This window comes from Epinephelus fuscoguttatus, linkage group LG21 (assembly GCF_011397635.1).
Source record: "Epinephelus fuscoguttatus linkage group LG21, E.fuscoguttatus.final_Chr_v1".
Taxonomy (NCBI): domain Eukaryota; kingdom Metazoa; phylum Chordata; class Actinopteri; order Perciformes; family Serranidae; genus Epinephelus; species Epinephelus fuscoguttatus.
The window spans coordinates 16,937,721-16,965,573 of NC_064772.1; the positions used below are offsets into that span (position 1 = coordinate 16,937,721).

Consider the following 27,853-nt stretch of genomic DNA (forward strand, 5'->3'; position numbering starts at 1 on the left):
TCCCTGTATCTGTGTGGGTTTTCTCTGGGTGCTCTGGTTTCCTCCCACAGTCCAAATTCATGCAGGTTAGATTAACTAGTGACTCTAAGGACTCATTCACACAAGTGCTATTTGGTCCTCTTTAAACAAACCCTGGTCCACTTCCATGGATAGTTTGGTTTGTTTGGACAAGCGGTTATGGAAATGAATGAATAATGACACAGGCACAGAGGTATCTTAGTATGTAACATATTTAGTAGATCTTTATACCATGCATCATTTTGCCATCAGTTTTGCTGATTACAAAACTGTTAAAAGATACAAAACAAATCTGTACAAATACAAATCAATAACAGCTCAAATAACCCGTAATTAAAATAATAATAATAACAGTAATAAAATTGTCAGATGTGTTTGAGCTCAAACTATCATGCTGGACTCATGACGATCACTGCTTTGCTCTCTTTGGGGTGATGCCGGACGGCTCACCAGCACCCACGAGACCCCGTTTCACTGGTCTTACTGGGGAGGACACTAGAAGAAGAAGAATACAAGCTGATTAGAAAACAACACTATTACACTTGAAATGTATTTTCCACCCTTGCGACAACAAACATACCCAGTTGCCTTTCTATCTCCTCCAGCTGCTTCTTCTTCTCCTCCATCTCCTGTTGCTTTCTCATCATCTCAGGAGACTTCATTTGGCTGTAGTGATCATCACGATCCTTTGTTGCCTTATCCTTCTTCTCCAGAGCTGCCCGATGCTGGTTGAGCAGGTCTGTCAAACAAAATAAGAACAATTAAATGTGACTGAAGACGATCACAAAATAGACCTTCAAAAGGTGAGTATAAGAGGCGTCACCTATATGTTCACGAACAGTGTAGTAATTTGGCGGGAGGGGGGCTCCAAACATGTCTGGTGTGTTCATCCGTGGGGCTCTGTTCTGTGTGCCTCCGAATTTTCCCTTGGAGCTGACCCTGTCCCCCTGCCTGGTCAGGATGGTGGGACAGTGCATCTTATTCTGCGCCACCTGCGATTAAGGGGACATTTAGAGGAAAAATATCCACTTCCCAGTAAATGCATGGCACGGCTCGAGCCAGCGAGCGTCACTCACCGCTTTTCTGTAGTTATTTGCAGAGCTGAGGTCATCAATCAGAATAGTGTCTGCGAGGATGATTTTAAAAGCTGCAAAGGAAGGAAACGGTCAGAGCTGTGAGAAAAATCTTAACATTTAGAACAGCTGAAACTAATGAAAATCATTCATAACCATAGAGATTAAATGAGAATGAAAGCTTATTCAAGATGGCTCCTGTCAATGTAAACAAGCTTTACAAGGCAGACATATCTAATTCTACTGCGTTAAACAATAAATATAAGATCTGAATAAAATTACAATCTCCAAAACTACAAAAAATACTTGAATTAAAAGTAATTTTAACATGGCAAAACAGGTCAAATTTATGCTCCAGTGACAGGGCCCCCTGTGAGGTCGAATCCCAGGTGGAACCATTTACCCAAAATTCAACAGGAGTGGTGGGGGCATGAAGGAAATACCCCAACAACAGCAAACACAAAGAGAGCTGGGAAGTCTCTAAAAAAAACCCAAACTCTTAATATAAATCTGCAATGAAAAAACAACATGGAGCCGATGTTACACTGAGTGGGGGAAATCCATTTGAAGCAGCTCACCCATGCGACAGCTCTCCCGGTCCTCAGGGTAAATCAGGAGGTCTCTGGCGAGGACCGGGTTCCCAGGGGGATGAAAGAGCATGCCGCCATCTCTAATGTGCGGCAGTGGTCTGTAAGCAATTCAGATGTTAGCAGAGGGACTGCAGAGATGGACTGTGAAGTGTTTTAAAGGACAATACCAGTGTTTTTTGTGTGACAGATTTAGCTCCACAAAATTATGTACAGTATGATTTCTCTGGTTCCAGCTTCTCACTCCTGATGCTGCTCTTCTCTCTTGTGATCATTTGTTGAATATTTTGGGGTGTGGGAATCTTGGTGAGGAAAACCGAGACATACTGAGTCACCACATTGGTCTTTTGGAAAGTGTGACACTGTTAGGCAAAACGTAATGGATTAACCCTTTGAAACCTGAGCAAACTGGCTTGCTTTCTTTCAAAAACATGAGAGGAAGGCAATGAGCAATGGAAGAAACAATGCCCCAAACTCTCATGCAACTTGTACAGTGTAATCCAAGTCTCATTTATCCAGTCATATGCTCACTACTTCCCAAACAGCACTTTCCGACAAGGGCTTGAACGGAAAGTGAAACTTACCTGGAGCCAGACTCCACTGACAAAAACGGCAATTTAACCTTGCTTAACAGGAGCTAATGATCTACCACCGCCAAATTCAACATCTCACGGGGTGAGTAAATGATATGCAAATGATCATTTGAGGGGTGAAGTATTCCTTTAAACTGCATTACCTCTCAACTACTGTATCATAACTGACGGTAAGAACTGTGTTAACAGCAGGAAAAACACTTTGTAAAATCTCAATCTGCAGCGTGGTGTGCTCAATACTTAGCTGTGATGTAAAGTATGTCATTTGTCACACTGGTATGGCCCTTTAAGTAACTGTCATCAACACACAACCACAACCAAAGACCAGCAGGAAGGAAGCTCTCCTTCTTATATATGAGAATAATTTCAGTCACCATCATCCGTGCTTCAAACCAAAATGCAGAACATTAGGAGGTCTTAGAACATAAATTCTTATATTTACATTTAAAGAGTTGAGATCCTCATAGAGGAGGATGTACATCCTGCTTTTTACTGCCCTTGTTTCAAAGCATGCATTAATTTGCATGATAATTTCCTTTAAATTGAGATGTATCTAATCTGATGATTAAAAACAGGACTTTGTCATCCTGATTGTCCGTTTTGTAATTTTACATGTACTATTCTGTACACACCATATTTATTGCATGCCTGTCCATCCTTGAAGAGGGATCGCTCCCCTCTAAGGACAGAGAGTGTTGCATGCTGCACAGACTGATATTGGGCTATATAAATATTATTAACTTGACTTCACTGAACACATCCCCGTTGCTTTGTTGTTAGACAGTCTGTGAAAAAAGGAGGTGCCACAAGATCTTTAAATTATTGTTGTTGGAAGGCTGAAGGTAGGAGTAGGCTTAAAAATGAAAGACTATAATCAAAGACACAGCATTCTCATCAGGAAAGCATCTCAGGCACCAACAGCAACACTGAAATGAACATCAGTGTTTGGAGGTACAGTAAGCACCTTAAAAGTGCAAGAATACAACTGAACTTTTTAGTGTCATAAAATACTTTGAAAGAGGTTTATTCTAAAGGAATCTACCACTGACACAGATGGTGTACCTTTCGCCTGGTGGCACATAAACAGTGTCGAGGGGCATGACCTGCTGCCTGCCTCCGGTGTCCTTAAAGATCCTCTCTGCTGCTGCACTCGTTCTGGTGATGACGCAGTCCATGTCACCCCTGATATGCCAGGAGATAACCCTCGCAGCATCGTCGTCCTGCACAAAGGCCAGCTGGCCAACCTGCATTCAAAATGTAACGGGTGAAACACAGACACAGCTCTGGAAAACAAACCTTGCGACAAGTGCAATCTGTGAAAATACTTTCCTCAGTCTGGCAAAGCTACATAGGGTTCCTACAGTTAAGACAAGTTAGATTTAGGACTTTTTAAATACTTCTTAATGTCACTCTGAATTAAATTCAAGACCAACTTTACAAGTTGAAAGGACAGAGACAGGAAGTGGCCACACTCAGCAGTCAGACGGGAGTCACGTTACAAACCAACCACAGCCAACAGATATCTTTCCCTTCTTCTGTAAATATTCAGTCTGATAAATACGGAAAAGTTGATCATGTTAGTGCAGGGCTACCCAGAGCTTTACATCTGTCCCATGGACAATACACACTTAAAAACAGCGCCTGGAAGACAATCAGCTCTGCACTCAGGATTTCAGGCAAATAGGTTATAAGATGCTTGTTAAGGTTGCTTAGCAACCTCAGACGCAACCTACTGCTGCGCTCTTCAAAGTTGGCACAAGAGTACCCAGCACCCGACCTTTTCTAGGCGGTTAAATATGCAGCACTTGTACGGCCCCTAATTTCCAGGGTTGGTACCTGCGGTTATTCCACAGGCTAGTTAATAACATGGTGGGCAGGAAATCCAAAGTGTGGGATCATTTTGAGAAGGTGAAGGACGAACCCAAGGTGATATGTAAACTCATCTTCATTGGTCGACTACAAACATGACATATCATCTGAAACATGTCAGTAGCTACATGCCCATTAGCCACTTAGCACAATCATTACTGCTTTGCCGACAGCGTCATTAACAGGCGGCTCGCTCAGTGTGTGACGTGCACTTGTAGATAAAATATAGGCCTATATTAATGAAGGTTCATTAGTACGGTTTGTATTTCTCTGTAATGTAGCACAGTGTTAACAATGTTACTGATACTATTCTTTCTCACACCTTCAACTCAAACCATTGTGTTGCCCCGCCCAAAATATATAATTCAATAATTAAATTAATATTGTGAACATGTGGGCGACTAGTTGACTAATGGCCCTAAATGATGACTATCGGTCAACTGGGAAAATTCTTAGTTGGGGGCAGCCCTACTTAATACCAATTAATGTCATTATTAGATTAATGAGCTTAATGCGTTTCAAGATTTTTTTAAGGATCTGCCAGTACCCTGCACACATTACCACAAACAGTGACTGGACATAGCTGCATGGAGGTCATCGTTTTCCTGAAATTACACAGTGGGTTTTTTGGGCATCTATCCAACAGAAAAATCCTTCTTTCCTATGACATCACCTTTCCCAAAACATCCTGCTGCCCCTTGAAGGGATCACTGATGGAGCAAACTCTTCTGGGCATTCTCAGAATCCTGTCGATTTCAGTTTTCTTCTCATTTAAAAGTTTGTCAATACCCGCAATCTACAAAGAAATAAAAAAATATGTGTTTGTCATCTTCCGATAAATATATATAGACAAGATCAGAATTTATACACACACAGAAGTAAAGTGTGTAAAGAATTAACATCTTATACTCACAGTTTGGGCAGTTGGCATATTCCTCTTGGACAGCTCTTGTCTAAGCTCAGCCTCTTTTCTATTTGCACCCAGCTGATGCTCTGTGATGAAGGAAGAGAACATTTTAAACACATACAGGCAGACGTGGAAAATACATCACAGACAAAAGTGGGGCTGGATTCTTGGTACAAGTCAAAGTGCGTCTGTAGCCCTTTTTACACAAAGATTGCACTATAGGGTCGCACAAAGTCCCTTCTTTATGCCACCTTTGCATTTTTACATAGAACCAAATAACGGCGACATCATGCCACCCCAGTGTGTGATTTTAGATAGATGCATGTGTTCCAGAAGCAAATGAGGCGGGACCGGTGTGACGCAACAGCGTTGGCCTCTAGTTAGACTTACAACATATGCGCCGGCAGTGCTTTCTAAACAATAACAATAGCATAACATGCCAGTGACAATCATTTACTGAACCAGTTGTCTGGCTGCTGATCTCTCCCTCTGTTCTGAGGGTAAGGAGCTCCCGTATCTCACAGTCTACTCAATTTGCAGACTTTTTCAACTGCTGGTCTTCTTGAGTTAGCTGCTAACTGCTTTTAACATCTGTCAGCGTTGGGTCAGACACATCACACATGGCCAAAACGTCACACTTGTCCCGTCCTGCTGACTGTTTAGCACCATTACTACCTCTGCTGCCGGCTTAAAGGATAGACAACTATGTGCACTCATTCTGTGACCGTACCTTTTATTAAGTATGATGAGGCGAACTAATGGCGTGACATTCCCGCTTTGAATAGACAGTGCAAAAGTGGCTCGTAATAGCAGGTATCAAATGTCTGGTTTGATTCAGTCTTGTTTACTTATTATTGGATCGGATAGTTCCTTATACAAATTACACTTTCTGAATTTAATTGGACAATTGCTTGTGTTTAAAGAATAATTAGACAATAAGCATTTAAGAACTTTGGCTTCTCTGTAAATGGTGAGCACATTCTTTAATGTAACGAGTTTAAAAAAAAAAATACTGTGTTGTTGTGTTAAACTCACTTATTGATTGGCTCTGATACATAAATTTCAAACTATACCTTGCTCCACACGTTTTGTCTGATGCCACTCAGCATTTTAGCTCATTTGAGAAAGAAAGTGGAGATAAAATCTTACTCGTCAGCATTTCAAGGAGTTGACCATATGTAGAAAAGGTTTCTTTATACATAGCAACAGTAGTACTGAGCTCTTCTTTCTTCCTGGACAGCTCAGACACTTTACGTTGGTTCTCTACATCTAAAACAAAAAACACACAAATGGAAAAACTCTGAGTTAATGTTTAGTTTAAGAAAATTAGAAATGAAACCATTGTAGATAGTTTTGATTTTATTTGCCTAGTGTTTTTCTTTCAGATATCTGTCTTTGAAGAGGAACCAAATTTTGTTTTTTTTGTTTTAGGGAAACAGATCATGGTTTAGGTTAAAATAAAAAGATTTCTTTCAAAAAAGAATTTCTGAAAGAAAGTCGTGAAGGTTCACCTCTCCCACGTGCTACCAACATGGGCACTGCGTAGTGCAAATGGAAAAAAACTAAGGCCATTAACCCCCAAACCTCAGCGACAGAAAAAGTCTGTACCATCACAGGCCTTTTAGGGCTAAAAAGAATATAGAGTTCCTCATAAAATGCTGCTTTTTAATGCTGTAAATACCATAAATCAAATTTGATTCACCTCCATTGTTTCGCCATAGTGACATGGAGCAAATAAAACCAAAACTCTGCATGGTCAGATACCACTAATGGTGAGTGAGTAAATTAACACTCTTTTTGTTGTTTTAACTACCAAAATCTTATTTTCACAAACGTAGGTTCTACATATTCACTTAAAACTGCTGACCATGTAATCACTTGTCAAATAGGAGTCATTTTCATGCACCACGTTTTTAAATCATACCATTGTAGAAATGGAAGGGGAGCTCAAAAGGAGCCAGGGCTGTAGGAAGCACTGACAATTCAGAGTTGAAGAGGAGGATGTATGTACTTCCATCCTCACCAGGGCTGTTCTCCATGATAGCCAGCCTCTGTGCACAGAAATGACAGAGTTATCATACGTGTGGTGTGCATCACAGCGTCACTCCATAATAGAGGCTGTGATGTGTCCTGTGACAAAATGGTAACTCACAGGGATGTGGGCCTTTCCTTCTACCAGGCTGATTTTCAAGCTTTTGTTTTTGCCTTCGAACAAAGGGAGGCTTTTGTTGCCGTCTCCATTTGAGTTTTTTATAGAAATGACCACATTCCCCTCCAGGTCCTGCCCCGCTGGGTTTCCATATGAATCCTGGAATCAGTCAAAGCAACTCAATCAGGCTGATTATCAGCTGATGAACATCTGAAATTCATATATCTAACTGTAAAGCTGTTTCTGCTCTTCTACATGAAGTAAACATTAATCCCTCTGAGGATATAAGCTCACCATTATCCTCAGAGTCAGATTCTCCACCAAGGTTCTGTGGGCAATGACCTTACTGTGGGAAACAACTGGGGCTTGTGGCTGAGAGTCAGGACCCAGTTTGACAGGTTGATTGGCCACCACATTTATAGGAATCTAGGAGACAGGAAACAGTGCTAGGTTTAGTCATTCCTCTCAGTGAGCCGAGGTTAACGACCTACAACCCCTGCAACGATTCAGTGAACAACTTTTCTGTAAAACAATTAAGAGTCAACAATGTGGATACCATCTCCACGTGATTTGAATTTGTGTTGGGTGTGTGGAAATAACTCATTAAGGAGCTGTGATGTTTCCAGATGTTATATTCAACCAACCTGTTTACTGAGTAGGAATTTTGTTTTGTCTATTCGTAGAGAAAACTGGATGATGTGCTTTCCAACCTGCTCTGGGATCTCTTTGTCTCTGCAGCAAAGAGAAGAAAAGCAACATTTATGTTTCTGAAAGGAATAATTACCGTTAAAGAGAGCCAAGCGATCAGTTTTCCCCGTTTCTAGTATTGCTAAGCTAACCGTGCTTGCAGTAATTTCATATTTTATGTACAGAGATAGGTAACAATAGTATCAAATGTTCTGCAACTCAGACAGAACAAAAACAGACAGGATGTAAAAACATTTTAAAGATATTTTTTGGGGCATTTTTTGCCTTTAATGGACAGAACAGTCAAGCATGAAACAGAGAGAGAGAGAGAGAGGGGATGACACGCAGCAAAGGACCACAGGCTGGACTCGAACCCAGGCCGCTGCAGCAGCAGCCTTGCACATGTGGCACCTGCTCCACCACCAAGCTACCGACGCCCCGGGATGTAAAAACATTTTACCTGAAGTAAAAACGGTCTTTCGACTCGTTCTCCTTGGGTTTGCTACACTTCATCTCAATGGCCTAGACAAAAGAAGGAGAAGAATATCACTTAATGAATAAGAATTTAGTTTAAAAGAAAGGTAAATAAATATCAGGGACAGTCCTTCTGTTTGTCTGACTCTTACCGTTTGTGGAGGCGTGCTTTCTGCTTGCGCTCCCTTCCACAGCAACATGGAGGCAGCAGCAGGGTTTAATGTCGTAATCGGGCTTCCTTCATCAGACACCACGATGACAGAGAAGACTGAACAGACACACACAGCTGCCTTTAGTTTGTTAAGAGATGCTAAAGCAGTTGCATTTTAGCCTTGTTTCCACCAAACACTTTCGTTACCTTTGGACCCAAAAGTAATCCTTTAGACATGGTTCCTAGACCCTATGTCTGTTTAGCGTTTCCACCACAAACAGTACCCTTTAATGTGGGCGGGGTTGGTGTCACTCACTGCTACATCCAGCACTCATTGTACTTCCTCATAGATGGAACGTATGTACCTCGTTTACTGTCCACAGAACGAGTAAAAAAATAGCGGGTTTGTGCATTTAATGCTTCTCAGGCAAGTGCAGCTGGCTGGAGCCCACAGGAACGACAATCCACAATGCTTTTTTTTCTAGTGAGAATTGGGATATATGTAGTTGTAGTACGAAGTTCATATTTTTAAACGTTTGAATATCCACTTAATTAAAGTCTGTGCTATCCAAGAGAAAAAAAAATGAAGTAATGGTCAAAGCTGTAATCAAGTGACTGCAGTGTTCACAGCTCCACCTTTTAGTACCAGATCTGTGTGCTAGGTACCCCAACAGAAGAGGGCCAAAAATGGGGACGGAACCGTTCATTGGTACCATCCACAACTTTTCACAATGGAAACGGAAAAAAAGGGGATCGAAGTGAAGTGGGCCGCACTGCACTGCTCGATGGAAACGGGGCTATAGTGGAACAAGAGCTTCACAATCAGAGAAAACACAGAGATACAATAGAGAAACAAACCTGGAAAGACGCCTCCAGCAGGAAACTTGGCATTGGTGTTATACTCCACTGACAGGCTGACAGGTTTGGTGGGATCAGGGATGACAGTGAGATTCACTGATGGACCTGGGATGGGTTTCTGGTTGAGGGAGCCTCTAAACACCAGCTGATAGTACCCCCTAGTGGAACAAGAGGGCAATAACACTCCTATGAGCAGCTGGTGGGAAATACTGTCATGCAGAGTATTGGAAATGTGGATGATTGAGGATACAAATGATAAGTGACACTGCTTTTATGTCATTATGATGGAAAAAAATGCTCCCTTTTCATATTACATTTTAAAGTGACACTCACTTTGGTCCACTCATACTGTTAACAGTGAAAGAGGCTTTGCCTTCTTTGTTCACAGGTCGTGAGGTAACATCTGCCATCACCTAAAACAACAAGAAGCTCTCATTTCATATAAATCAGACATTCCTGACCATTACTGACTTTCTGAAAAGTATGGACGGAACAGGGTAAATAAAGTATGTTTGCATTTCTTGTCAAGCTAACCTTCAGTGTTGGAGGTGAGGGCTTCAAATGTACCACGACCCTCTGGTCTATGCAGAGGTTTCCCCACTCGTCACACAGTTGGACGATGAACGGTGTGGCGATGCCTTGGTCATTCAACACCTGCAAAGGCTAACAGATACCAAACAAAACACATAACATAACCAGTGTTGGTTTGGTTAAGAAAAATTATGACTAAATATGTTTGTCAACAACTTTTTTCCCATCATCCATAAAAAATCATTACACACAGAAATCTTGCACACTGATTCTGGTGCATTTTATTGTTCTGTTCGTTGCGAAAATTCGCAATACGTGCCAAAATGAAAAGACACATTCTCTCCTTTATCTGTCTCCAATGGAGTTATATATCTGGCTGTCATCACTCCCTCACTGTCTTTCATTTGGCACCGCAGCTCCATGAAGGGGAGGAGCTTTCCTCCCTCTGTGTGCGGTCCATTTCCTCCTCCTCTTCATCATAATCCATGTGAATATTACTATTTGACCTGTTGAACATGAGCTATCAGAGTTATGAAATGATTCTGTGCCCCCCCATTCTTCTGTCGTGTCGTGGCTGTGTCCTGCCACCACATTTTCCGCACTGATTCTTAGTCAAACATCTCTAAACACCTGGGGAAATGATCACTAAACTAAAAGCATCAATCAAGAAACAGGAAATGAGGGGAGATGACATGCAAAGGTCCCCTGGCGGACTCACACTAGGGAGGTTGTGATTACATGGCCAGTTTCTTAATCCCCTAGCCTACCAGGACTCCCCAGTAAAAATCTTTTCTTACCTGCTTTGGCCCACTGACTAGTTTAAGCTGTGCAGGGACGCCAGCAGTCACTTTGACCATGACGCGCTCCACAAAGCTCCTGTAGGTGAAGCACATCACTTTGCTGCCAGGAGCTCCAGACTGGAAACGCACCCCCGTTACCAGGACAGACTTGCTGCTCTCCTGATTTTAACAAACACAGTGAGGATCAATATATCAGTAATTATCAATATAGATACACAGTTATGGAAGAACTATTCAGATGCTTTAATGAACACAGTGTGAAGGAAAAGGATAGACATATCAGCAGCAAGATGTACTTAAAATTAAAGTATGGCGCAAATGATTGAAATAATTGTTAGTTGCAGCCCAAATATTCTATATAGGTTTTTAAAATTCAAATTAAATGGTAACCTAAATTCACTACACCAAAAGTTGCAACTCAGTTATGGCTGCTCAACAAAAAATTACAATAAAATGAGCAGCATAATCATCAGATTTGCCGCTGTCTATCCTGCGGAGGAAAACAGTGCCATCTGAGGAGTGCATAACCAGCTTCTGATAATCTACAGCAAAGCCCTCACACTACCTGTATATTGAAGGAATGTAAATTTCTGGAGCTGTACCAAACTCAGAATTATGTCAGTTGACTCACATTTGGCTGTTCAATGCGTATATTCAACTATTTGTTCCTTTTTCCCATACAGAGTATTTGAGCATATCATACTGAGAGTTTGAACGGGGTTTAGTGGGACGTTCAGTGTGACAGTGACATTCACACAACATAGTGAACAAGCTAACTACGCTTGGAAATGTGCAACATTTTTTTGCTGACACTAAATATCAAACAAAAGCAAGTGACTGTGTTGTATTAGGTTGCTATGAGCTGTAAATTCACCACTTCCAAGAGAAGAGAAATCCTTTTTGAATTTTTTATGGTCGTAGAAAAGGGTGAGATAGAGGTGACCTGGCCTCACCTGGGCTGTCACAGTTTGCAGTAAAAAAGACGGTAATAGCCTCATGTCAGTCATCGCTACATCAGAAAATACATAGGATATTTGGACCCACAACAGGCTACTAAATATTTGGAATATTTACAAAAAAATTAGATTAAAAAATTATAATAATACTAAAATAAAATAAAGGCAACCTCATAAAGTTTGGAGAAAGCCAAAGACAGCATTAATGAACAACTATATTCTACTTCTGTGCTGAACAACACATTTATTTCTACAGTCTCAGTGAAATTTTCCTTTAAGTTTGTGTCTTTTTCCCACCTGCCATGTAAAGACGATGGACGATTTGTCCAGATCCTCCGCTTCCACAGTCATGTGGTTCTTACAGGTGGACGTGAGCGTCTTGGTTGGATTACCATATTGGTCCACAAGCTCCAAGTCTGCATACAGAGAAAGAGGTGTGTCATCTCATGTGCAATCATGACCTCAAAAATAAGATTTGGGGTGATTAGGTTCATACTCACCGATGTTTCCAGGTAGGATTTCACCCAGTTTCACTGTGGTTTGGAGAAGAGTTGCTTTCAGCTGTGCTGGTTCATCTGGACGAGGCCTACACAACAAACAAGCGGGGATGTAGACTTTAAAAGGTACCGTACTGAATATTAAAGGGAAGTTCAACATTTTAGGAATGTTTTGCTTTCTTGCTAAGAGTTAGGTGAGAAAAAAAATCAATGCTACTCTTCTAGATTGGCTCTGTCTGAACCACAGTGTGTTGTGTGTTACAGTTTTTGTACATGCCAAAAACAAAGGACGTGTTTTAGTTGGTGAGCTCAGCCGATCAGCTGCAATACCGCTACTTTAAAAAAAACAAAACAGCTGCATACTAATAACCCTGTATGGATGTGAAATGCTATCATTGTTGTACTGTCAGGGTTAGAATCAGAATCAGAAATACTTTACTGATCCCTGAGGGGAAACTGTGAATCACTCTGATGTAAAGAATAGAGAATTATAAACGGTAAGAATAAGAGAATAAAACAGAAATATGTAAATATAAAGCAATAAAATAAAATAGAAATGAAAATGTGCATTAAAATAAAAAAAATGCGCATTATGCTGCAGTGTTTAACACCAGTACTTAAGATATTAAAAATATTTAAAAAATTATATATCATCACTGTGCTGAGGCTTTAAGTGTGGAAATAGATAATTATAAATTATAAATGCAGCAGATGAATGAAGTCTATTGACTCAGATTGGCTGACACTCTGAGGGAGAAGTTGTCCTGGGGCTGGGCAATATGAAGATATTATATCGTTATCAAGATATAAGACTATATATTGTCTTAGATTTTGGATATCGTATCGTAATATGGCATAAATGGTATTTTCCCCTTGATTTAAAGGCTGCATTACAGTACAGTGATGTAAATTAATCAACTCACCAAACTTTTTATTTGTTTTAACGCTTGCCTTAACCACTTAGTCATTATTGTGTTAATATTTTCTGACCAAAAAAAGAAAAGGAAAAAAAAAAAAAAAAAAATCAGTGTTATGTTCGATTTTGTCTCCCAGTCCTAGCATTAATAAAGTAAAAATATTGTAATACAATATTCAGGACATATTGCCCAGCCCTAACTTGTACAGGTTAAACCCTCTGTTAAACGTGATGGCGTGTTGAAATTGGCAACACTAGTGCCACTTGGGATGTTCCTAAAAAACAATATCCCTGAGTAGTCGACCAATCTAAAAATAAGAAAGCATTCTAACAAACAAACAAAAAAAATCTAAATTGAGCACAAGTCCTGCTGCTGAAGTATGTGGCACTTTGCACCATGCATTATGAATTACCTGTTTCCTACAAAACATAAAAACTCACTAAGTATATATTTACTGAGTATTTAATGTCCTGACTCATCTCCATTCAAAAACACACACTCCCGCAGTAACTCTCAGGCAGGGGTGTGCATGCAAATTTACACATACACATACGTCCAGCCTTCAAGGGATCTCGTGTGTGTCTAAAACCACAGCTGCTGTCATTGCTGCATCTACAAATGCAAATTAAGACTTAATCATGCAAAGTGAACGCCATCTTTCAACAACATCCAGATATGCAGACGACCTCTCTGGGCCAAGCTCATCTGGGATGGACTGAGACAAAGTGGAAAAGTGTGCTGTGGTCTAAGGAGTCTACATATCTGATTGTTTTTGAATACCATGCACGTCATGTCCTCCAGGTTAAAGAGGAAAAGGATCATCCAGATTGTTGCCAGTGCAAAGTTAAAAGCCAGCATAGGTGATGGTATGTAGGAGTGTTAGTGCCCATGGCATCATGGGTAACTTGGACATCTGTGAAGGCACCATGAATGCTGAAAGGTACATACAGGTTTTTGTGCAACATATGCTGCCATCCAGACGAAGTCTTTTTAAGGGACATCATTGTCATAGTCAATCATTGCACTCTGTTTTTTAGGTTTCATACAGCGTCCCAGTGTTTTTGGAATTGGGGTTGTATATTAAACCTACAGACATGTGAGTATCCATCCTTTCATCTAACTCTTGGTAAGAAAGCAAATGAGCATACTTCCTTAAAATTAACCAATTCCTTTAAGCTTACAACCACTAAATCACAGCTTTGAGTCAGGTAAGTGTCTTACGCAATCCTGAAGGAGACAGAGACACTGTGGTCTTGGTAGGACACCTGGTAGAAGCGCTCTGCCCCCACCTGTGTGGGCACCTGCACATCGGGCAGCTTCCCCTGGACCAAATCTTCCATATTTACATCTCCTGTCCAGTTAACCTAAGACACAGTCAGAGTACACAATGACAAGTTAGCAATAAGCTGGGAGACGCTCAAATACTCTACTCTACTCTACTCTAAATGTCTGATTTATTGAAATATGGTTTATTTTATTCATCACAACACAGCAAAAACCACAGCTAAAAGAAAAACACTCTCAAAAATCTGCCAACCAAAATCAACACCTGCAAAACAGGATGGTTTATGATACTAAACAAACCTTGATCCTGGAGGCTATTTCAGCAGTGGGAGCGACCTCTCTATCCGCCTCATCATACAGTTTATAGAACAGGTTCTCCAGCAAGGCTCCGGCCAGCCATTCTATCTTTTCATCGTTTCTAAGCACCAAGTTCTCATCATTCTCACTGCAGAGCTCCATCCGGGCAACTCTTGTGCTGGGCACCACCTCCAGCTCCCTCATGACCAACACAATCTTCTTCTGACTCTGGTGGTAGAAAAAGAGGGGGATGGAGACATGAACAAATTTTTAATTAGGGAATGTTCTACGAAGCAGGAAGCTTTATTTTCTGTTGTTTTTTGTTTTGTTTTTTTACTTACAGGCATGTCAAAATGAGCTTTGAGGTATTGTGGTTCTCCCTTGATTATTTTCAGGTTTATGGGCTTTGTCACAAGCTGTCCAGCTCCTGTGGTGCTACAGTCAGTTGTCACTGCCGGAAACCCCTCAATCTGATTCAAAAATAAAAGGATACGCATGAGTTAACCAACGCAGAGTTACAAGAGTGGGCCGTGAAAGATAAAACATTACCTTAAAGCATATTTTAGTTAAAATGAAAACATCATGAATTGGCAATCAAAAGCAGAGGAGAGTCTTGAGTTTTATGAATTTTAACACAGACACCGAATTATTTCTCACAACTGTACCTGGCAGCGAACGTTCTGTTTGGGGTGAGCAGTGATGTTTCCAGCCACATCATGAATTTCGACATTAAACGTAACAGGGTCTCCATTCTGTACCCTGATTGGGTTCTCTTCTGGCTTCACATGGAGGGAATGTGGATTACCTGAAAAACATTGTCATACAGCTGAGAGACTATGGAGTGTTAACTGTCAACGGGCATACTGTTCACTGTCAAGTTGCAGTTACAGTTTACATCCATGTCTGTCCAGACTCATATGTAGCCATGACAGCAGACAATACTTTAAATACGGATGTTGCTGTAAAGAAGCCACAAATTCTAGCACATGGATGCTTCACACACGTCTTCAACCCGGCAGCACAGAATATCTAAACACAATGCCAAGGAGGACACCTAAAATTAGAGTCACCAAATCGGTATCTGACCTAATGTCCCTCCGTCTGTTTCTGACTTATAGTGCTGAACAATGGCCAGAAAACATTATGATGTCACATTGAAGTTGACCTTTGACCTTTTGACTATAAAACATCATCACTTCATTATTTTATCCTATTATTTGTTTATTTGAATTTTTGTTATAATTCGTGCATGAATTCTTAAGTTACGGCCAAAAACATGTTTTGTGAGGTCAAAGTGACCTTTGACTGCCTAAATCAAATCAGTTCATTGCTGAGTCCAAATGGACATTTGTGCCAAATTTGAGGAAATTCCCTCAAGGCCTTCTTGAGATATCACATTCACAAGAGTGAGATGGACACAAGGTCACAGTGACCTTGACCTTTAACCACCAATTTCTAATCAGTTCATCTCAAGTCCAAGTGGACATTTGTGTGAAATTTGAAGAAATTCCCTCAAAACGTTCTTGAGATATTGTGTTCACAAGAATGACACAGACAAGGTCACAGCAAGCCTGACCCTGACCCTTGCCCACCAAAAACTAATGAGATCATCACTGAGTCCCAATGAACATTTGAGCCAAATTAGAAGATGTTCCTACAAGGTGCTCTTGAGATACCACGTTCACAAGAGTAAGATGAACAAGATCACAGTGACCCTTGATCACCAAAACCCAGTTCATCACTGGGTCCAAGGGAACGTTCCCAACATGCAACCATTCCCTCAAGACGTTTGCATTTACGAGAATAAGAGGGATGGGGTTTAAAGTGACCTTGACCTTTGAACATCAAAATGTAATCAGTTCATTCTTAAGTCCTAGTGTTCTTATTTTCTGTGTTTGTGATGTGTATGGGCATGTACCCCCACAGCACTCAGGTGAGGTCGGGGCTTTATATAAAGTTGGTGGCCAGGTGCCAGACCATAAGCATCAAGATCCAAGAAACACAGCACCAAAAAAAATGCAAATATAGAGAGGCAAAACGCAAAATGAGAGTGAATCAGGTGTTAGCTTTAACTTCAACTTTTGCTGGTGAGACTGTTTACAAAAAGTGACCGACGATCCTGTGGATTATACCTTTAACCAATCAATATTATTTATTGCTCTAGATGGATAAATAAATGGGATCTTACCAGGAAGAAGACTGATCTTGATAGTCTGTGTGTCTTTCTTCAGGCCAGGCAGGGTCACTTTCAGGTCATATGTCTGCAAAATAAAATACAGAATGGAAATAAATAATAATAATAATAATAATAATAACTTTATTTGTATTGCACTTATCTAAACAAGGTTGAAGTGCTTCACAAAACACTTGAGAATAAAACAATAAAAATATAGTTACAACGATAAGAACAATAATGAGAGCTAGGAAAACAGTGCGTAGAAAGGCAAACATAAATGTTACAAATCAGACATTACAAAAAAACGTTGCTGTAAAACTAAGTTTCAAGCAATAATTAAAAACCAGAGCCTAACAGAGGATAACAATTGTTGTGTCTTGGGTGTCAAGCAGTTGTCGTTTGTGTCAAATGTTGTACTCTTGTCTACAGGGCTGACACGTGAAACTTCTGTTCGTGACTGCACTGTTGATTTTACTGCATTACTGAAATCCAGGTCCTTGCGCAATACTGACTGAAACATGCTTTTTGTATACGCTCTTATTCCTATTTATATATTATTATACATTTTGCGTCAACCAAGCTAATGTCTGAGATGAGAGCATCATTTTTCTCACCTTCGACTGCTGGTAATTCAGGACTCTTCCTAATGCTTTGACACCTCTGATGGTGAACGTGGTGCCATTGCTGTCCGCTGTCTCATAACTCAGGTCCAGGCCACTGAATGATAATGATAATGTTATTGGAGCCAGAGCTGACTCCCACATTTGGCAAACTAAACAAGTAATGAGAGTTATGAAAAACTGAAGATATATGACAGAAGCATACAAATAAGTTACATAAACTTGTTGTTAGATAACAACCACATGTCAAAACCCTTTTCAAACAATAAGCAAAGGCGGGACTGCTTAATGAGATGTCCAATGAAAACAAAGAAAACACAACAAAACTGGGGTTAAATGTTTTCTGACAGTTGGAGTTAAAATGGAGTGACCCACCTGCATTTGAGTACAGGTTTGAGATCAGGAGGAGGGGTCGCTGAGTGGTCATAACCGTCTTTTATCAGCAGAGGAATGTTGAATGGCACTCCCACATGAAGAGTGGAGCTTACTGAACCCATAAGGAATTTCTCAGCACTGCCCTCTGAGAGGGACAAAAACAGTGGAAGTGTGTAACTGGGGCAGCCAGAAAGGATGATAAATATGTTCTGTTGTTTTCCTTACCAGTGATGGTGAAGTTGAGTTTGAAGCTTGGAAGCTCTCTGCCTCCGAAGGAGGTAGCATTACTTTCCTTTAATATAGTGACCAGCAACAGAGTATACTTTCCCAGGATGGTCAGTTTCTCTGCCAAAGATGGGATGTTTACAAAACTGATACTTGTTCTGATACAAAAAAAACAGGGCATGCAAAAAGTAGCCAATAATGAAAAGGTTGACAAATAAAAAGAGATGTACCACTTTCTTTGAACCAGAAACCCCACTGGGCTGAATGCTGGGCAACACAAAGGGAAATCTCTTGAGCTCCTTTGGGACCTACATATACAAGAAAAGTCGAGTTTACTACAACATCCAGAGGCAAAAAAAAAACTCTGTTACAATTTCTATACCAGAAGCTGAACAACAAAGAATTAGAGAGAAGAGCGGGAACAAAGTAGAGCCACAAAAAAGGCTGAAAGAAAATGAAGTGGCAATAACTTTTTAAAGTAATTTAACAAACATAAATTCTCTAGTCCCAACATTTCAAATGTGAGGGTTTTTTTGTGCTCCAAAAACTGAGAAATTGTAAAAAGCATTTTTCAATATTTGACAGGCAGTTAATTTAGTTAGTTAATTAAATTAAATAGTTAATTTAAAGGAGCTATATGTAAGAAATATAAAGCAAATAGTCATAAAATCCTTCTAATATGTCACAGAGACGAAGGAATAATGTTCATATAACATACTGATCTCACCGACAACAATAGTACAGCCAGAATATTTGCATTTAAAAAAATTTTTACAGTCCGCAAATCATGTTTATGTTCTGAATTTGTGTTTTGGCCTGTTGCGCCACCCACCGCCGTCTACCAGTCACGCAGTCAGTAGAGCCTCAGCATCAGTTACAGTTACGACTGAGCTACAGCAGCACAGCAAGCAGCATTAGCAGTGTCCCAGTACATAGCATTAGCAGTCTCCTCAGCGGTATCCCGGCAGCAGCGTTAGCAGTGTCCCGGCACATAGCATTAGCAGCCAGCTCCTCCTGAGCTGTATCCCGGCAGCAGTGTTAGCAGCAGAGAAGCTGGACTTGCTCGAACGGTCCGCTGGAAAACCGAAGATCAAGGACGCGGCGACGCGGCCCTGCCACGGCAGCTGCCCGTGGGCAAACAAATCAGTCTCCAGTGTGCCGCTGTCCCGCAACCTCGAATCTGCAGGGGAGGGGGGGGCGGACACGACTCGCGGCAGTATTTTGAATTTGAGTGCAGTAACTGTTTTGGCCACATTCTTACATACAGCCTTTAATCAATATTAGTCATAGCTGTAACATTTTTAATATCATCTGAAAAATTCTTATCGTGATACTAGCAATATTTAGACTTGTTGATATATTGAAGAAATTATGTCAGACTCTGTGGTGGTTCCAAAAAGAGGAGCCGCTTCAGCAGTGTGGAATAAACTGGCATCCTGAATGTTTTATGAACAGCTTCCAGACTCTTTTAGCGAGTTGCTGCTCAGAGGGAACTCATTCAGCGGCTCCTCTGGCAGCAGCACAGCGTCTCTCCCACTCCTCTCTCACAGCGTGCACGGGGGAGTTGGTGTCGTCAAGTGATTTTGTCATAAACCTTTGGTAATGTAAACCTACATGACGCTCGCGGCTCAAGAAAAAACTACATATGTGAATGTGCGATAGTTCTGGTTTCATAATGGTTGAATATTATATCAATTCTTTGGACAACAATACAATATTTGCTGATATTACAAAGTCTGCCACAATACAAAATCATTTCAATTTGATTTAGGGGCCTGCGATCGATATGAGATGATTTTAGTAAAAATCCTCATTGTCTAATAGGAGTCAATCGGAGGTCACTGAAAAGATAATCATCCAGATCGATTTATTGTTACACCCCTTGTCAATATGTTACAAACCTAATACCAGCTTTTAAAGCTATAAAGGTAATTCTATATCATGTGTTTTCATGCACCGCAAACCACTTTTCAGAGGTTTAGGGTTGTGTGTTTTTTTTGTCTTACCGTGATGGATGATTCTGCGCTCAATACTCAGTCTTTTCCCTGTCCCCTGACCCACTGATGGCATCTTGGATAAAGAATCTCCCTTCTTGTTCAGAATTTGAATTTGCAGCTCACCTAAAATGATGTTAAAGTAAAAAAACACAATGACATGACTTTTGGGCTCCATGAAAAAGGGCATGTTTCAACATTATCATGTTTCGAGGCACACCAATGACCACTACGTTTACCTATGACACTCCCGGCTGGACGTACAGCATTCTGTGGCCAGGGGTTCCTAGATGGCCAGTCCACTGTCAGAATATCTGGAAGCCTGGGAGAAAAAATATTATTTACATGAGCTGATAAAGTCTCATCAGGCTGAAGCTATTGCATTTCGTCAGAGCAAGGAGATAAGGTGGAGGAAGGTAAAACATAGTATAACATATTACTCCAAACATTTCACTAAATCACATCTAAAGTAGAATTACTGCCTTACGGTTGTATGTTTTTGCAAACGAGTCAAGTTGCAGTCACAGTTTATATTCGTGTTTGTGAAAACATGGATGCTTCACACACACACACACACACACACACACACCCGGCAGCACAGAAGATCTCAACACTCAGCACAGTTTCAAGGTGGACACCATTATATTGTTTTCATTATCTGACCAAATGTCTCCCCTTCTGTTCCTGAGTTATGACGTTAAGTAATAGCCAGAAAAGTGTTTTTAAAGACCAGTATGATGTCACGGTGAAGCTGACCTTTGACCTTTTGGATTACTTCATCATTTTATCCTCTTAGACAGTTTTGTGAAATTCTGTCATAATTAGCATATGACTTCTTGTGTTATGACCAAAAACAGGTTTTGCAAGGTCACAGTGACCTTGACCTTTGACCTTCAACCACCAAATTCTTATTTGCTCATCCTAGAGTCCAAATGAACATATGTGCCAGGTTCGAAAAAAATTTGCTCAAGATGTTCTCGAGATATCTTGTTCATGAGAATGAGACAGACAAGGTCACAGTGACCTCGACCTTTGACCACCAAAATCTAATCAGTTCATCCTCGAGTCCGAGTGGACGTTTGTGCCAAAGTTGAAAAAAGCTGAAGGTGTTCTTGAAATACTGCACTTATGAGAATGTGACAGTCGAGGTAACAGTGACCTTGACTACGAAAATCTAATCAGCTCATTGCTGAGTCCAGGTGGGCATTTGTCCCAAATTTGAAGAAATTCTCTTGAGGCATTCTTGAGATGTTGCCTTCACGAGAATCAGAAAGACAAACGGACAACCCAAAAACATAATGCCACAGACCATGGCTATCACCAGTGTGGAGGCATAGAACTTGGGATACTGGAGATGATTGTGCTGCGTTCAAGGGGTCAACGGTGGTGTTGCTTTATGTTATAAATGCACTGTAAAGCCCAGATTAGATGCTAGCAGCACAAAAGCATCTCTCCTAAGTGTGTGCATACCTGGCAGAGTCATTGTCGATGTATGTCTTGATGGCTTTATCACTGGCGGTCTTGTCAATCTTGGAAATGGGTATTGTCTTGTTTTTGTCATGAAATGCTTTGGGTTCCTAGAAAACAGATTTTTTTTTTTACAATACCATGTAAAAACAAGTAAACTCAGAAAAGTTCTTAGATGTTTTCACTAACATTACACAATTTCACACATGTATTCCCACATATAGATGTGGAAAAGAAGTCATTACAGATTAGGTTGTCTGTCACTTTAAACCTGGCATGAGGGGCCACCTGGACCTTATTGGGATCTTTGGAGTAAGCAGTTTCCTGATGCCATGCTCAAGTTAGGGCTGGGCAATAAATTCACTGATACTGTGATATGAGACTAGATATCGTTTTGGACTCTGGATATCGTAAAATTGTTAAGTGATGTCTTTTGCTGGTTTTAAAGGTTGCGTTATAGCAGAGTTCCCAACTGGTGGGTCACAGTCCAAAAGTGGGTCACAGGTTAACACACTTTACTTTGACACTGAGTGAATTTCCTGCAGGAAGCTTTTATGTTGAAGTGATGTTTCCTGCTGTAGAGTGACTAGTGGACAGCTACTTAACAGAAAAGGCAAACTTGAAAGTATGCAAGTATGATGCTGAATACATTAAACTGTGTGGACCTTGAACTAATGACTAAGAAGAAATGTGGACCCAGTGGCCGGACCACTTGGGAACCACTGCATTATACTGAAGTGATGTAATGTTCTGAACTTACCAGACTGTTCTAGCTGTTCAATATAAGGCCTTTACCTACTTCATCAAGATCTCTACATTACTGATGACTATTTATCAAAAATCTCATTGTGTAAATATTTTGTAAAAGCACCAATAGTCAACCCTACAACATCAATACTGAGATATCCAGTTGGAAAATACTGTGAAATTGGATTTTCTCCATATTGCCCAGTCCTAGCTAAAAGACGAAGATTTCTGCGCATTAAGTTAATACAGTTTTATTTTTTTAATGATCATTTAAAAGTTTTTTCTTTATTGAAGCAAAAATGGTGTGAACAATAAAGACAGCAAGGTAAACTGGCGGAGAGGATTAACATGCAAGAAAATCTCATACTTTTATCACTTTAGCAAACACAAACACCATTATTCCTTTCTTACCAGAACCAATTCAACCTGTCCCCCTGTGGCAAAGACGTTTCCGTCGTGTTTTCCATACAGCAGAAAACGAACCACGCTACCATACAGAATGGGCTGTGTTTTCCGAGACTTCACCTGTTTAAATAAGTATATAAGCATCAATATACAAAACGAAATAATTAGAATATACACTCATAAAAAGAATTCTTACGAGTTGGCCTTTTTTGTAAATTTTGCCATCCCATTCAATGGAGGAGAAGGTCGCCCAGGGCTCCTGCATTTTCTTAACAGGCACATCTGTTCGTGTTATGGTCCCCTGAAAGCCGAGGAACTGAATTTGCTTGTCCCACTTCTCGTGACAGTTTTTTAGCCACTGTGTAAACTCCTTCAGCATGTTACCTCTTTGTCTCTGTGAACATGGAAATAAAACAATTCAATAACACATCTGGTGGTTCTTTAAGTTCTTAAATTAAAATGGGCTAAGGCTACATGAAAATTAAGATTTTTGACCACTAGGAACCTGAAAGACACCAAAACTGGGGTTCTACTGTTGGCTTATCAAATTTATGGGGCTTCTTTGTCAGCAATTGACTGAATAGTTACATATCCAACAAACAGGGCCACATGAGCGCCGTATTGCAGTCATGGTTATAGTCTAATAGTCACCGGCGTTAAGCTCTGTGGCATTAACTGATTTACTTCAGTTCATTGGATATAGGGAGGTAACTGCAGATATGTTCTTTTCAGGTAAACACTTTCAATAATAAATATCAACAACATTAACAGCAAAATAAGAATCAGCATTCAACTTTTTATGCACTAATCAATCTTAGAAATATATCCACATCTAACACACATGCTACAGAAGTACACTCTTGAAGATGACACTGCAATCTGTTCTAATCATCAAAAAAACATCCATTTGTATATGCCCACCTGTCCGTTAACAAGGCGTGTGAAGATAGTGTCCCTGCTCCTTAGTCTCTGCTCCAGCTCCATGAAGGTGAGCTTATTCGTGCTGACCTTGAATCTGTCATCAGTGAAAAGCACCCCTGAAATCCGACTGTAACACTCTGCAATCTCCTTTGAGTCTTTATTGGGTGCGCACCAATCAAACCTGTGCCAGATAGACAGTAAAAGTGTTAGAAGACCAACAACTGTGCTAATTCTTCAATAAATTAAGTTGAAGTTGCCTTAAAGCCTTGCCAAGGGTCAGATGAGAAAATATCTATACAAAATATAGAGCTAGTGAATTGCATGGGATTGTCCTTAGTAAAGTACTGGTCAAATTTAGTTTGGACTTAATAATGAAAAGTGAAGGGATTACTCAAGTTATTACATTTCATCCCCTGGGAACCATGGCTGTCTGTACTGATTGTCATAGCAATCTGCTTAAAGAGTTGTCAAGATATTTTAATCAAAACCACAAATGTGAACATCATGGTTTCTGTAGAGGAAAAGTTGGGGGATCACCAAAGTCCACAGATAACATTGGAACTATGGTGGTGTTTTTTTGTTGACTTAAGGCCCTAACACACCAAGCCAACAGTCAGCCATTGGTCAAAGCTGGGCCTTGTCCACCCTCGTCAGTGCGGTGTGTCCTGCACCATTACCCCTCAGCGGCCCCTGACTTCTTTTTTTCTGCAAATTCCGCATGTTTAATCAACATCAATGTCAGCGAAGCCTGTTGGTGAATGAAATCACTCTGATTGGTAACTCAGCTCAGTGCACTAGAATAGAAATGGAAGTGAGGAAAGTAAACAAAAAGCTAAAGTCAGAGGGAATGTGACCAAGACAAAGTTGATACACAAGGTAAGTAGTCTGTTCTTTTCTGCCATTAAGCTCTTCAGCAGAAATGTTTTGTGATAGTTTGTGTTACTGTTCACAAGCACACAGTAAACATGCTTTGTTTCTTCAACATTGGATTGTGTTGTTAGTGTGCTAACTGGCTAACTAGCATCTTACAGTTTTCCTTTTTGAATGAGGACAGACTACTATTGTCTGCTGGTGTGGAGAGTTTTTCTCCGCTCATGCAGGCACAGAATGAAAGTGCTGGTTTACCACATCCTGGCAGTGTGTTCCTGTGCAACTTTTTTGGCACGGCAACATCAGGCGACACAGGAGGGTGCCTTCATCTCTGCTGGCTCTTTGAAGTTGGTTTGGTGTGTGTGAGCCTTCAGGCTCGCTAACTGTAGCGGACTAAATTTGTTCTGACTATGGTAGGCATCACAGGACCTACTGCAAAAGAAGTAAACTGATGAGAACCCAAAGATGAATCTGAGTTCACTCAGTGCAGGTTTATTTGCCACAAATGAATATCAAAAGAAATAAAGAGTTGTCCCAGGAAGCAGCTAACCCAAGAAAGACAGGGTTCTCGGGCTTATACAGAAATTGAGGCAACGGCACACATTCCTGGCTGCTCCCTAGACAGGCTAGGCCGTTGGATTTGTTTAATCGATAACAAAGACAACCTTGTTGGATTATAATCCCATAATCACCCTGTTTCTTCATATACGCCCCTTCCTTAATGGCAACCAGGTGTTCATGACCTTGCTGAGATATCGTTTGGCTCCCTCAGTGGTGCAAGGTGTTCTGACTAAGCCAGATGTGTGCCAGATCACCATGATTGTGTCAGATACAAATACACATTCAGATGTCCAACACTAATCATAAGCAAATATTAGTTTTAATTAGCTCATTGCTATATATGTCACATGCTTCAAGATGTCATTACAGTCTGGGAAAGAGCTCGGTAAGACTGGCAATAACTTGCTTGACTGCTTGAGTCCTACCACAACATCAGCCTGAGGTGAGATCCATCCAGCAAAACAGACACACCCTAAACCTGCCAAAGTCAAATTTCCTACTTTCTATGATTCAGCACTAGCTTCTCCTGCTCAGTGCTTGGTGGGCATCATTTCCTAGTTTGGCAGGACAGGCATCATTTGTCTCTCTCTCTCTCTCAACTGGATTTGCATTCACACTGGCCCTCATTTACAAAAGGAACGTATGACAGAAAACGGGGCGTAACATTTTGCTGGTTGAGCTGTGTAGATTGGATAAGTGAAGCTGAAACAAACTCCCATCTTTTATAAATGGGATAATGAAACAATCTAACAATGACAGGCTAATTAGAGCCAATCATTCATATAACATGTAAATATATATTGAAAGTCCAGCCCCCAGAGTGTCTGCTTAGGCCTCAACACCTGAACAAATCTGGTTGATGATCCCTGTCCTGGGGTCACTGCAAGTTGATCCACTGTGGCAATTATCTGTTTCCCCTTGTCTCCAGTCATTGTGCTATGCTAAGCTAACCACTTGCTAGCTCTAGTGTAATATTTGGCATACAGACATGACAGTGGTTTCTTTAAATTTTCTCTCTCTGACAGAAATAGCAGCTCATATCAACTTGTAAGTCTAAGGAATTAAGTTCCCTCCTGTAGAGTGCTCCAGGAATGAGCCCTAAGAAATGAGTTAGCACTTTACCACTCACGGTTCCCTCATCTCAGAGTGTTTTTGAATGGGTTGTTGTTAAGATGCCTGAAATAAGGTCTTCAGTTAACACAAGCTTAAGAGACTTTCACATTTTTTTCTATGACATAAAATATGCCAGTAAATACCCCACTCATGAACTTTGAAGCAGTCTTAAGGCAGTTGCTAACAAGAGGCTACATGGGACTACAGAGCGTCTTCACACAAAGTCGTGCCGAACGCGGCTTTTCAGACGTCTTACGGTGGTGACGTTAGGTCATGTGACATGATGTAGATTGTTAAAAGTCTAATGTTAGCTTTTTACCTCTGGCGATTGCAGTAAGCCTTTATCATGAAAGTGGTGTTGATTTGTGAAGATTATTTTGCTGAACAAAACGTGGTATCATAAAGTACCATGAACGTTTGTTTGCCACAGAGCATATTTTCGGCAATAATCCAAGATCCAATGGAAAAATCTCATAGGCTCTTTGATGAGGGAACCAGTGTGATGCTAACTTCCGTGTCGGCCTACAGAATAACGTCAAACCTGAGACTAATTATGTAACAACAACAAAAAAGTATTTACTCATCCACTGTTGTGTAAGGTATGAGCCGTCCGTTCCAGTAACAGTTAAATATCGGCCTTTTCCCTCTTGCCTGATGCAGGACTCCAGACTCATTATCGGTATCATCATCATCAGGAGTGGCTGATGAACAAAGATAAAAATGTAAATCCACAATTTTAATCCAAAACTGTCATATGTCATAAAGTATATTCAATAATTTAGGGTCTGAATACCTTGCATGGCATCAGGGTCTTCAGGATAAGTTTCCTTGTCATAGAGGAAAGGATGATACCGAATGACTCCGTCGACAGTGCCACCATCTTGTTCGGCCTTAAACTCAAAACTGTCTGCAGCAGAATTTATGTAGAGTGTCTGCATGTCGTTGTCAACTTCCCTAATACTCATCACACGGGGAATTCTGGGAGGCTTCTCGCGCAAAGTGATCTGATGAAAAGAGTCATATAATAATATCAGCGGAGACAGACTGCATTAAAGCAAAACCAGTCTGCAGAAAAACAGACGTCACTCACATTAACAATTAAAGCAGCAGTCTCACCTGAATGTCAATTTTAGAGAGATGATCTGAGTTTGTAGAGCTGCTCCTCATGTCCCTTCCATTGACTCCATGAATGTAATAGTGATACACGTTGCTGAAATATGGACACATTTTTTTGCAGCAGACAACTTGGGACCTGTTCAGACTTTTGAGTACATATGTGGGTGTGGGTGAATAAACTCACGCAAGCTGTCTGGTCCACACATCAAAATTCTGCTTTAGAAATCTGATATGGTCAGGCAAGATTTCCGTAATGACCACAGCTGTGAAGCTTTCCTTCTCAAGTTCCTCAGTGATAAGGGGATGAAGAAAGCGCTCATCAGGTTTATTCACATGTGAAGAGTCCCCAGGCTGCAGGAGGACGACAACACATCCCACAGAGGATAGACAGAAGAGATGTTAACACAAAGAGCTCCAAAATACAAAACATGATCACCTTGTTTTTGAAGTGCACACTTGCCTTCCTATGTCTTATGGTCTCACTGTAAATCTCCTCTTTGTTCTTCTCTTTTCTCTCAAAGTCCGCCTTTGACAGAACCAGCTCATGGACATCTGGGGAGCCTGCTGGTTTAGTGATCATCTAATAAACAAAGGAAACCAGTCTATGGTTATTTT

At 40.7% G+C, this 27,853-nt stretch overlaps 1 protein-coding gene across 1 annotated transcript in view; it reads right to left on the bottom strand.

Annotated features, from left to right (window-relative positions):
* Nucleotides 1–229: 229 nt before the first annotated feature.
* Nucleotides 230–27,853, bottom strand: part of smchd1 (structural maintenance of chromosomes flexible hinge domain containing 1) — a 35,343-nt gene continuing 7,719 nt past the window's right edge. Inside the window, exons 7-47 of the mRNA XM_049564801.1 lie at nt 27,699–27,818; nt 27,423–27,589; nt 27,239–27,332; nt 26,916–27,126; nt 26,703–26,823; nt 23,579–23,759; nt 22,854–23,051; nt 22,664–22,777; nt 21,509–21,615; nt 20,278–20,360; nt 20,051–20,164; nt 18,275–18,352; nt 18,045–18,164; nt 17,820–17,964; nt 17,439–17,541; nt 16,837–16,909; nt 15,314–15,453; nt 14,990–15,118; nt 14,652–14,876; nt 14,289–14,431; nt 12,154–12,239; nt 11,951–12,069; nt 10,695–10,856; nt 9,901–10,029; nt 9,700–9,779; nt 9,367–9,524; nt 8,510–8,625; nt 8,344–8,405; nt 7,841–7,928; nt 7,491–7,622; nt 7,200–7,355; nt 6,972–7,098; nt 6,197–6,316; nt 5,054–5,133; nt 4,814–4,936; nt 3,334–3,515; nt 1,670–1,779; nt 1,095–1,165; nt 842–1,010; nt 599–757; nt 230–513 (exon numbers count right to left, since the gene is read on the bottom strand). Of these exons, the coding sequence (XP_049420758.1) occupies nt 428–513; nt 599–757; nt 842–1,010; nt 1,095–1,165; nt 1,670–1,779; nt 3,334–3,515; nt 4,814–4,936; nt 5,054–5,133; nt 6,197–6,316; nt 6,972–7,098; nt 7,200–7,355; nt 7,491–7,622; nt 7,841–7,928; nt 8,344–8,405; nt 8,510–8,625; nt 9,367–9,524; nt 9,700–9,779; nt 9,901–10,029; nt 10,695–10,856; nt 11,951–12,069; nt 12,154–12,239; nt 14,289–14,431; nt 14,652–14,876; nt 14,990–15,118; nt 15,314–15,453; nt 16,837–16,909; nt 17,439–17,541; nt 17,820–17,964; nt 18,045–18,164; nt 18,275–18,352; nt 20,051–20,164; nt 20,278–20,360; nt 21,509–21,615; nt 22,664–22,777; nt 22,854–23,051; nt 23,579–23,759; nt 26,703–26,823; nt 26,916–27,126; nt 27,239–27,332; nt 27,423–27,589; nt 27,699–27,818 (5,181 nt within the window). The 3' untranslated portion in view covers nt 230–427. The remainder of the gene's footprint in view (nt 514–598; nt 758–841; nt 1,011–1,094; nt 1,166–1,669; nt 1,780–3,333; nt 3,516–4,813; nt 4,937–5,053; nt 5,134–6,196; nt 6,317–6,971; nt 7,099–7,199; nt 7,356–7,490; nt 7,623–7,840; nt 7,929–8,343; nt 8,406–8,509; nt 8,626–9,366; nt 9,525–9,699; nt 9,780–9,900; nt 10,030–10,694; nt 10,857–11,950; nt 12,070–12,153; nt 12,240–14,288; nt 14,432–14,651; nt 14,877–14,989; nt 15,119–15,313; nt 15,454–16,836; nt 16,910–17,438; nt 17,542–17,819; nt 17,965–18,044; nt 18,165–18,274; nt 18,353–20,050; nt 20,165–20,277; nt 20,361–21,508; nt 21,616–22,663; nt 22,778–22,853; nt 23,052–23,578; nt 23,760–26,702; nt 26,824–26,915; nt 27,127–27,238; nt 27,333–27,422; nt 27,590–27,698; nt 27,819–27,853) is intronic.